This window comes from Bufo bufo, chromosome 4 (assembly GCF_905171765.1).
Source record: "Bufo bufo chromosome 4, aBufBuf1.1, whole genome shotgun sequence".
NCBI lineage: Eukaryota > Metazoa > Chordata > Amphibia > Anura > Bufonidae > Bufo > Bufo bufo.
This window is the reverse complement of record NC_053392.1, coordinates 421,471,042-421,483,106: the sequence shown is the minus strand read 5'-3', so window position 1 is coordinate 421,483,106 and position 12,065 is coordinate 421,471,042. Positions and strand designations below refer to the sequence as shown.

The following is a 12,065-nucleotide window of genomic DNA, read 5'->3' as shown; positions in this document are numbered from 1 at the left end:
TCCCGGTTGTATCCCTGAACCGTGACGTTGATCTTTCCAGTCAGATCATCCGGTATAGTATACATTTTTATACGGAAGCTTTATATTATACATATACATATTGCATTAACCATATTTGTACTGAATTGAGTTGGATCTTGTAACTGCAGTATCAAAATCTAAATTTTGTTCAGTATAAAAAAAAAAATAAAGAACTGATTTTGTTCTAGTTCTATATAGTTGAAAATATCTATATGTATAAGGAAATTTTCGGAATATCTAATCTATCTGTTGGCTGGGAGAGATCAAGGGTACGGTTAAGGAGTTGAGTTATTAAGATATCTGTAATTAGAGTATATTCGGTGGAATTATCTTGAGTTTTCATAATGAAATATTGTTTATCATTATTAATCTATTGTTATTGATTTTCAATTGATAAGAATTTGATCATTACCCACTTTACATTATATTATATAATATTTTGTACTAGAATTGTATTAATAAATTATATATATTTTGTTTGTAACTGGGTTTTGTCTTCAATTCAACGCAGATCACGAGCTCGTTTTAGCTTGGTATTTATGATAATAGATTAGAATCTCCTTTATTACAGATTCTAATTTATTCACATAAATAATATAGACTCAATCGGAGACAGCATAAATATTCCGACAGAGCTCTGAAAAATGAGAGGTGGAATCTGATTGGTTGCTATGGGCACTAAGCATGTTTTTCTTTACACCAGTTTTGATAAGTCTCCGCCAATGTATTAGAAAATCTCAAACCTTTTCATTTAAAAAAAAAAAAGCACTTCAGCGAAAAGACAACTTTACATGACCACAACTCCCTGCCTGATTGTCCATCATATTGAGGCCTTCATCTTTGTACTGTAAATTGTATTCCATTCCTGCAGTTTAGCCACCTGTAACAGTTTCTTAGGGTTATCTCATGAAAAGAATTCAGTCACGTATCCCAAGGATCCCAGGAACAAAGAGGCCAAAGTCCATTCTCTCAATGGAGTGGCACTGCAAATCAGGCCCCCACTTAAAATTCACTTCTACGTCAGTCCTATAGAAGTGAATAGCAAGATGAACTAAGATCTGCACCCCAATTCTATTCAGAGAGGATATCAGGCACCATCTCTTATCCAGATGCCTAGAGTGTCCCAGTGGTTAGACCCCACTGACCCAACGTTTTTCACCTACCCTATACTTTTCATGGGATAACCCCTTTAAGGTTTACAACTAGTATGTTAGTAACCTTGCATGCTAGCTGTTTTTGAACTATAACCCCCCAGAAGGCTCCACTCTCTCTCTTTATTTTCTTTTTTCTTTGTTTCACCATATTCTGACACCCATAACTTAATATTTCTGTCCACAGTGCTATGTGAGGGCTTGTTTTTTGTGGAGCAAGCTTCAGTTTTTTGTGGGGTACATTTTTTGACCACTTTTTATTCCATTTTTTAGGCTACTTTCACACTGGCGTTTTGGATTCCGTTTGTGAGATCCATTCAGGGCTCTCACAAGCGGTCCAAAACGGATCAGTTTTGCCCTAATGCATTCTGAATGGATAAGGATCCGTTCAGAATGCATCAGTTTGCCTCCGTTCCGCTCTGGAGGCGGACACCAAAAAGCTGCTTGCAGTGTTTTGGTGTCCGCCTGACGATGCGGAGGCAAACGGATCTGTCCCCATTGACTTACATTGTGTCCCCATTGACTTACATTGTCGTTTTCACTGACAATATGGCACTATAGAAAACGGATCCATCCCCCATTGACTTTCAATGGTGTGCAAGACGGATCCGTTTTGGCTATGTTACAGATAATACAAAGGATCCAATCTGAACGGATGCATGCGGTTGTAATATCTGAACGGAAGCGTTTGTTCAGATCCATGACGGATCTGCAGTACATGCGAGTGTGAAAGTAGCCTTAGGGGGGAGGGGAGGAGGTGACAAAAAAAACTGCAAACCAGCCATTTTTCTTTTTCTTCCTTTACCACATTCACCACACATGAAAATATTTTTTATATTTTAAAGGTGCACTCACACAAAATTCTGCGGCTGAACATCAGTTCCATTCACCTGAATGAGGCTTGAATAAAAATCTATGTATTTGAATAGAACCGATTTTCAGTTGCAGAAACTTTTGACACAAAATCTGCAGCATGTGAAGGCATTTTCGGACACAGCGACAATTTATGTTTATTTTTATATGTAATATTGGTAAAGGGGGATGATTAGAATTTTTAAGATTTTGAATTATTTTTTTTAAAACTTTAGAGAGTCATTTATCCATTTGAAATATGTCCAAATTAGGTATATTTCAGATGCAGATTGAGGCGCAGCAGTTAGTTGAGTTGAAATCTGCGACTTCTCCCAGATCACGGCAGGTCTAAAATAGTAGGCCAGATGTGGGCGAGAAAGGGATGGGACGGGCCGGCATTTACCATTTACCATTTTTTACGGCTGTTTTAGGCATAGAAAAAAGTCTAAATGTAAGACAGCTAGGAAGCTGTCTTACATTTAGAACTGGCGGAGGGTCCAACAAAGTGATGAAGAGGCCAGCGCCCCTTCATAACTTCGGCGGAACCAACGCCAGCTTAGGGCTTTATTAAAGGGGGATTCCCATCATATACAATGGGGGCATATCGCTAGGATAGGTGCGGTTTCCTGGGGTCCGTCCACCACCAAGCACTGCTCCCTGCTGCTCCTATACAAGTGTTTGGGAGCGCACCACGCACGTACGGCTCCTGCTCCTATTCATTTCTATGGGGCAGACAGAAATAGCCGAGGCAGTGCTCGACTATTTTTAGCAGCCCCATAGAAATGAATGGAGGGCGGATGCGCAGTGTGCCTTCCGTTCATTTCCCCGTTTCGTTCTCATTGTAGGTGCGGGTCCCAGAGGTGGGACCAGCACCTATCAGACAATGGGGCATATCCTAGTGATATGCCCCCATTGTCTGAGATGGCAAAACCCCTTTAAGACCGGCGTCTAAAACGCCAGTCTAAATAAATTTGCCCCTCATTTTTAAACTTTATTATAATTTTTAGTCCCCTTGTGGGACTTTAATGAGCCAACACCACTGCAGCTAATCGCAGGCATCAGTAGTAAACGGCTCTCCATGCGTCATGACAGCTGGCCACGTCACGCAATGGGTGCAGGTCAATGCCGCAGCGGTCATGTGTCCACCTATCAATAGATGTTGATCTCAAGGAGAGGAAGAGCTGGCCTGGGAGCATTAGAACCCAAACCCAACAGTGGGGACCAGGTAAGTATGATCCCTCCTTTAACTGAATGGTGGATTAAAGGGGCAACTAACCACCTGCAGAGAACCATTAGTAAAAGCAAAAAAAAAAAAAAAAGAGTTTCTGCATAGTATAAACTATCTCCATCATGAGCAATAAAAGTTTTAACAGTCAAATCGACTGATTCACTATCTCAGGGCTAGGAAGTAAATTCTAAGGACTTTAGGACATGATGTCACCTTGTATTATAGTATGAAGTGTGTACCTTTATCTACCATAAATCCAAGATTACCTCATTCCATGTTACTCCTGTCCGGTTAAGGGACAGGACTTTCAATGTTCCAAAAGAACTTGCCAATGAAGATGAATTTGATGGAAGAGAAAGTCTGTTCTCACTATAAAGGAAACAACAAGGATTAATGAAAGCTCATCCATAATGTTCAATCACTCATGGTTTACTCTTCTATGTGATAACAGTCTCACTTTATTACCAAGGTTGCTTTTTGTAGGGTCTTAAAAGATCAGGGGCAAAAAAACAAAATAAATATGCCTATCCCTCCACCCTTTTATGTGTACTCTACTGCATCCAGGCAACCCTGGCACTGCAAACTACAATCAGCACAGTGCTCCCCACTACATCAGATATATACATCCTGAGTTAAGCATAGTGACACCCAAGTCTACAGAAAGCACTGGAAAAAAAAAAAAAAAAAAAAACTCACAGTGTAGTATTTTAACCCCTGCAGTGCAGCTCCAACCCCCCCCCCCCCCCCAAAAAAAATAAAAAATAAATCATGTTTTAGTGTCACCATAGTCTGAGAGCCATAGTTTTTTTTACATTCTTTGGGCGATTCTCTTAGGTAGGGTATCATTTTTGCGGGATGAGATGACTGATTGGTACAATTTTGGGGTGCGTATGACTTTGATCGCTTGCTATTACACTTTTTGTAATGTAAGGTGTGGCGAAACCAACCTCGCCACTGGGTTTCGGAGGGGCCTGGCTACCAGCCTCTTTCCTCAGGATTATGGCCCATACTAACTTTAAAGGAGCAGACAGACCGGCCGCACAGCTTAAATCTGTCTTTGCAATTGTATTTTGTTATGTGAGGGTACCCAGATAGCTCATTTAATTGTATTCATGTTGTCTGAGTGCTATTCACCTAATGATATGCACTCAGACTTGAGCTATCTGGGAATATGTTAAATGTCTGTGTTTGCTGTGAGGGTGTGACATTGTGTGTTTGGGTGGTGATTCCTGTCCTGTTGTTCCCACATGTGTATTGGTGATTTCCCTTTGTGCTGAGAGATAATTGAATTGCTCCTCGGGTGTCTCCAGGGCAGAGAGGAAGAAACCATGATGCATTGTGGGGTTGTGTTGTGTCTGTGTATCCTGAGTGCTACGTATCTGTCCAGTGTCACAGTCTTCCTTCTGGTCCCCTAGGGGCGTGTACACCAGATGGGGACCTGCATAAATACGGGCGGGTAGCCCTCAATAAAGTGTTCCTGTTTTACACTCAACATAGAGCCTCATCTCATGTGTGTGGGGATTGCTATACGTGTATACTCCCCGGGCTATTACTCCTAGCTCTTGTAAGAGCTGTTCCTGTTCCTGGTTCCTGTGGTGGTATCGGTGTAGAGCGGAGTGCTTGGAGTCCTCGGGAGGCACTGGGAGCATTTATCAACGGAGGTACCCGGTCGGGGTGCTAGGAGATCCATTACATAAGGTGACAAAAAAAAATAGCTTTTTTTACTTTTTTTACGGTGTTCACCTGAGGGGTTAGGTCATGTGGAATTTTTATAGAGAAGGTTTTTACGGACGGGGCGATAGCAAAAATTTATATTTTATTTGTTTTACATTTAACACAATAAAAGCATTTTTGAAAAAAAAAAATATATAAAATCATGTTTTAGTGTCTCCATAGTCTGAGAGCCATAGTTTTAAAATTTTTTTGGGCGATTGTCTCATGTAGGAGCTAATTTTTTGCGGGATGAGGTGACTGTTAGATTGGTACTATTTGGGGGCATACACCTTTTTGATCGCTTGGTGTTGAACTTTTAGTGATGTAAGGTGACAAAAATGGCATTTTTTTTTACAGTTTTTATTTTTTATGGTGTATCAGACGAAGTGGATCATGTGATATATTTATAGAGTCGGTCGCTACAGACGCGCTGATACCCAATATGTGCGGTTTTTATTTTAATTTTATTTTTATTATAAAATCAGGGGAAAGGGGCGTTTTTGTTTTTCTTTTTTAACTTGAAACTTTTTATTTTTTTTAATTGAAAACACTTATTTTAACTTTTTTTTTTTTAAACTTTATTTCTGTCCCACTCTGGGACTTTACTTTTGGGGGTCGGATCCCCTCTGCAATTCATTACAATACATCTTTATTGTAATGCATTCTCTGTTAGTGTATGACACTGAGTCATACACTAACAGGTTGCCTAGGAGACCCAGCCTGAGGCTGGATCTCCTCGGAACCCATAGAAGGCAGCTGTACGGGCACACGGCAGGGCGCAGAAGGCAAGGAATGCCATTTGGTTTTTGTAAGGCAGATTTCACTGGGATAATTTTAAGTTGCCATGTCACATTTGAAGACCCCCTGATGCACCCCTAGAGTAGAAACTCCAAAAAAAAACTATTTTGGAAAATATGGGATAAGGTGGCTGTTTTGTTGGTACTATTTTATGGTACATATGATTTTTTGTTGCTCTATATTACACTTTTTGTGAGGCAAGGTAACAAAAAATAGCTGTTTTTGCACAGTTTTTATTTTTTGTTTTTTACAATGTTCATCTGACAGGTTAGATCATGTGCTATTTTTATAAAGCAGGTTGTTACGGACGCAACAATACCAAATATGACTTTTTGGTTGTTTTAGTTTTACATAATAAAGCATTTTTGAGAAAAATGAAAGCCATATTTTTTTATTTATTTTTTTGGGTGCCTGTCTTATGTAAGGGCTCATTTTTTTCAGTATGAGATGACTGTTTGATTGGTACTATTTTAGGGTGCATATGACTTTTTGATTGCTTGGTATCACACTTTTTGTGATTTAAAGTGACAAAAAATTGCTTATTTTTGACACTATTTCTTTACGGTGTTCACCTGAGGCGTTAGATCATGTGATATTTTTATACAACAGGTCGTTATGGACGTGGCAACACCTAATAAGTATACTTTTTTAAATTTAAGTTTTACACAATAAAATTTTTGTTTTAATGTCTCCATATTCTGAGAGCCATATATATATTTAGTTTTTTGCCTGATTGTTTTATGTAGGGTCTCATTTTATGCGTGATGAGATGACAGTTTAATGGGTACTATTGTGTGGGGGGGGGGCATACGCCTTTTTAATAGCTTGGTGTTGCACTTTTTGTGATGTAAGGTGACAAAAAAAAAGATTTTATTTTATATTTTATTTTTTCTATGGCGTTCAGGTGAGGGGGTAATCATGTGATAATATTGTAGAGCCGGTCGTTATGGACGCAGCAATACCCAATATGTCTGGTTTCCTTTTTTTTTTTTACTTGAAACTTTATTTTGTTTATTATGAAAAACACTTATTTTTTCCCCACTCTGGGACTTCAACTTCTACAACCTGTATTGTAATGAATTGGCTGTAAGCTTTTATACTGACAGCCTGCCTGCGAGACCCAGCCTAAGGGATGGATCTCACAGGCTTCCGTAGAAGGCAAGCTCCGATGCCTATGGAAGGCATCGGGCTTGCCTTCTCTGCCATCGGGTCCCCGCCACTACTGCGTGGGGACCTGATTGGGAATCAGAGGGCACCCGTACCCTCCGCTAAACCTCTGCATGCCGCGGTCATGCGCTTTGACTGCGGCATACATGGGATTAACATACCGGCATCAGTGTTTTCACCGATGCCTGGAGTATACAGCAGGGGCCGGCTGACGGTGACTGCCGGGTCCGTGCCGCTGATCAGGCGAGCGCAGCTCCTGCACCCGCCTGATCAGCCCGCCGTACATGTAGGCGCTGATCCTTAAGTCACGTCCACCAGCGCCGTACATGTACAGCGAGGGTCCTTAAGGGGTTAAAGTAGTTGTGGCACTTCAGCAAGTGGCATTTATCATGTACAGAAAGTTAATACAAGGCAATTACTTATGCATTGTGATTGTTCATATTGCCTCCTCTTCTGAATTGATTAATTTCTCTATCACATTATACACTGCTTGTATCCAGGGGTTCCGACCACCCTGCTATCCAGCAGCACTGGCTCTGCTTTGACACTATAGGAAAAAGAAGCGCTTCCTCTGGTGGCACATAAAGGCATGCATGGACAATCACAATATATTAGTAAGTGCCTTGTATGAACTTAGTCTACAGGAGAAAAGGAGATTTTTGTATAACTTACCAGTAAAATCTCTTTCTCGCTCTTCATTGGGGGACACAGGAACCGTGGGTATAGCTAGGTCCTCTAGGAGGCGTTGACAGTAGTAAAAGCTGTTAGTTCCTCCCCTGGCAGCTATATCCACTCCAGCCTGGAGAGAGAGCTTCAGTTTGTGTACAAGCAGTAGGAGAAGCAAGCCAACCAAAGAAAAAAAACATGGAACACCAACTATGCCAAAAGACCCAATGGGGTTCTAACCAGCAACTGCCACAACTGTGGCCGAACAACAATACTCGGTGGGTGCTGTGTCCCCCAATGAAGAGCGAGAAAGAGATTTTACTGGTAAGTTATACAAAAATCTCCTTTTCTCGCCCATATTCATTGGGGGACACAGAAACCGTGGGACGTCCAAAAGCAGTCCACAGGGAGGGAAAAAACCACAGCCCCATGGAAACAAGCGTCCCTGCAGGCATCTAGAAAACTGCCGCCTGCAAGACCATGCGGCACAAGGCAGCGTCCACCGATGCAGAAGTATGCACCGGGTAAAATTTTGTGAATGTATGTAAGGAGGACCAAGTAGCCGCCTTACACAACTGTGCAGCTGAAGCGCGATTCCTCCGAGCCCAAGATGCGCCCACCGCTCTGGTGGAGTGAGCCGTGACACCTAAGGGCGGAACCCCGGGCGCAGTAAGCCTCCGCAATTGCAGCCCGAATCCAATGTGCGATTGCCACCTTGGAGGCCACCAATCCCTTGCGAGGACAATCCGGAATGACAAAAAGGGAGTCCGTACGGCGGAAGGGAGCGGAGGATGCTAAATAGATCTTCAGAGCTCTGACAACATCCAAGTGATGCAACTCCCTTTCCTTAGTCCCTGCAGCCGTTTTTGTAAAAAAAGCACTTATAATATGCTAATGAGCCTCTAGGTGCTATGTGGGCGTAAAATCAGCACCTAGAGGCTCCGTCCACTCACGCTTTATCCCGCCTAGGCCCCCTGTTCTGCCCGCCCCGCTCCTCTTGATTGATGGCATGGTCCACCGCATTGTTGACTAAATCCCGCGCCTGCGCCGTTTACTTCTGTCTTCGGCGCAGTGAGTGAATGATCAGGGCGGATACCTTGCGCGGGAAAGGAAGGTGGGAAGCTTCCGATTGAGCCTAGAGGCCATCAAGTCCACATCGGGGCGACCCGAACGGAGACAGATCGCCTGGAATACTTCCAGGTGGAGGGACCACTCGCCCGGATCTATCGTGGTCCTGCTGAGGAAGTCCGCAGTCCAGTTCTCCACACCCGGGATGTAGATCGCTTAAATTGCCGGTACATGGGCCTCCGCTCATCGTAAGATCTCGGCAGACTTCTGCATCACCGCGAGGCTGCGTGTTCCCCCCCTGGTGGTTGATGTACGCCACAGCTGTGGCGTTGTCCGACTGGACTCTGACTGAGCGACCCTTGAAGAGGTGGGTCCAGTGCTGGAGGGACAGAAGAATCGCCCCGAGTTCCAGGACATTGATCGGGAGCTTGGATTACGACCGAGACCATGTGCCTTGCACTGTCCTGGGAGGAAACACCCCTCCCCAACCCAGTAGACTGGCGGCGGTGGTAACAACCGTCCAGGAGATCGGAAGGAAGGACCTTCCCAGAACCGGAACAAACAGCCACCAACAAAGGGACGACCGTACCTGAGGAGAGAGATGGATGAGATGGTCCAGGCTCTCGGAAGATTTGTCCCAGGAGGACAGGATCGCTCTCTGGAACGTCAGAGAGTGGAACTGGGCAAAGGGAATCGCCTCGAAACAGGCGACCATCTTCCCTAACATCCTCATGAAAAGTCGAATAGACTGAAGTCTGCAGTCGAGAAAGATCCTCACGGAACGGTGCAAGGCCAGTCGCTTGTCCGGGGGAAGGCGAATCCGTGCTGCGTCCGTGTCCAGAAGCATACCCAGGAAGACCAATTGTCTGGAGGGGGTCAGATGACTTCTGCAGGTTGACCAACCACCCGAAGCGAGCCAGAGCTTCCAGTGTGATCTGTACACTGTTCAATGCCTGAGCAAAGGAGGAGGCCTTGATGAGGATGTCGTCCAGATACGGCATAAGCAAGATGCCTCTGGAACGGAGCAGGACGAGGCTCAGTTGCCAGCCCGAACGGGAGGGCGACAAACTGGTAATGACAGTCTCCTATCGCAGACCTCAGGAAGCGCTGGTGACTACGCGTGATGGGGACATGGAGGTATGCGTCCAGGATATCTATGGCCGAATGGAATTCACCCCGCTCCAGAGAAGCAATTACGGAATGAAGGGATTCCATCCGAAACCGCTGGAGGCGGAGGAACTTGTTCAGCAGTTTGAGGTCCAGGATTGGGTGCACTGAGGCTTGACCGAGGTTTGAATAGAACCCCTTGAACCTTAGCGCTGGGGAAACGGGAGAGATGACTCCCCGGTCTAGGAAGAACTGAATGGCCTGGGAGAAGACGGCTGCCCGCTCGGGGTCCCGTGGGAGACGGGATTGAAAAAACCTGACTGGGGGAAGAGACAGGAACTCTATCAGGGATCCAGAGGATACAATCTCGAGATCCCAAGCGTCGGACACGTGGGCCCGCTAGGCGTCCTGGAAGAGGAGGAGGAGGAGGCGGCCCCCCACCCTGTTGGGCGGGGGCGCACCTTCAGGCCGAGGCCTGCTTAGCCGCAGGGGGTCGAGTGGCTTGAGGTCTGGGACGCCAGGAGGGCTGTGCCCGAAAAGACTTTTCTTGCGTCGATCCTGGGAAGGAAAGCAGCCGTCCCCAGCGGAGGAACTCACTGCGGGGCGGGAACTAGCGAATCGACGAAAAGGTCTGCCACGTGAGGAACCTGACATAACGTGAGAGGCCCTCTTGGCCCTAGGCTGTGGGAGATAGGTGCTCTTGCCACCCGTGGCCTCAGAAATAATTTCCAGCCGAGAACCAAAGAGACGGGTGCCAGCAAAGGGGAGACCGACTAAAGAATGCTTGGAAGTTGCGTCCGCTGCCCACACCTTCAGCCAAAGCTTGCGGTGTAAGGTGACTGCAAGCGCCGATGATCAGCTGCGCCAAGTATCCGAGCGGGGACCTTGGATACCAAGTCCTGGTCCAGCTGGCTGCCCCACTCAGAGATTGCCTTTGCCACCCACGCGGAGGCGAACACGGCCTAAGGGCTGACCCCGTGGCTGCTATGAGGGACTTCGTCAAAGATGCCATCCGACGATCTTCAGCGGACTGAAGGGAGGATCTATCGGCTATAGGAATAGCCTTATTTTTGGCTAGCCGTGCTACAGGTGGGCCCACCTTAGGAGGGGATGTCCACGTGGAAACGCAGTCCGCTGGAAAAGGATATAGGATATTCAGGTTTTTTTGGGGTGGAAAAAACACATGTCTGGGAGATCCCAAGCCTGGGAAACCACCGCCGAAAAATCATTATAGCGAGGAAACAGCTTTGAGGCCTGTTTTGGACGAAGAAGGATACCCCCTGCTGGTCAGTTTGGGGGGGGGGGGGGGGGGTGATCGTCCTGCACCCAGAAGGTGTCGCGGATGGCAGCAATGAGGCTATCCACAGTGGAGGCCAACTTAGAAGGCTGCTCCGCATCCAAATCCGAATTCTCAACCACAGGAGAAGAAAAACCTGAGTGAGACCGTACACGTGGTGGAGAGGGAGATGCGTCAGAACAAACACGGTCTTCTCTGGGACGCTTTTGTGCTGACGGAATCACCGGGGAGGGAAGTGTGCATCTGAGGGAGGCGCAGCCTGCGCTGTCGGCGGATTCTCAACCAAGCGACCCACTATAGATAGGGTGGATTGGGAGATTTGAGCAAGGTTTTCCACCGCCTGAGAGAGCGTTTTGGTCCAGTCGGGTAACTCAGATGCCAGAGGGGGAGCAGCGGTATGGGCTGAAGAGGGGGGGGGGGTGCCTGAGCCTCTGACAAGCAGTGCAAACAGAATCCTGTTGCCCGCAAGGGAATTTAACCTGACATATAGAGCAGGCATAGTGGACAGGTATTGGCCGCGGAAGAAACCCAGGGGGATCAGACATGGTGAAAACCAGAGATATCTGAGGCTGGAGGGATACAGTGACCTGAGGAGAGGATTAACAGCTCTTACCAGGACCAGGAGATGCTGACAGATAAAGTCCGGAGAGAACTGGCCGAGCGCTGAGGCGGGAAGAATAGGCCCCGCCCCCTCAGGTCCTGCATCCCCCCAGAGAGCCGCTGTGATGCGCGCACGTCCATTAACCCCCGCATTGCTGGAATCGCCCCTCGCTGTGACCCCCTGCTTACCAGAGCAACACCATATAGCAGGCAGCCGCCCGATCATTATGGGAGCAGGATCACTCCTGTGCGCTTGGCTCCGCTCCGCCCACATGCGATTCGGCCCATGTCTGTGCCCCAGTGCTAAGTCCTCAGGGAGGCACATGTGCTGCTGCTGATAAATTAACTGTATTTTTTGGGGGGCCCAGTCTGTGTCCCAGAGTGGAATGCATGCTGC

General features: G+C 46.2%; 1 protein-coding gene across 1 annotated transcript in view; it reads right to left on the bottom strand.

The window, feature by feature from the left end:
* TBCE (tubulin folding cofactor E) overlaps positions 1–12,065 on the bottom strand; it is a 217,405-nt gene that overhangs the window by 125,168 nt on the left and 80,172 nt on the right. Inside the window, exon 7 of the mRNA XM_040429306.1 lies at positions 3,519–3,621. Coding sequence (XP_040285240.1) covers positions 3,519–3,621 — 103 coding nt within the window. The remainder of the gene's footprint in view (positions 1–3,518; positions 3,622–12,065) is intronic.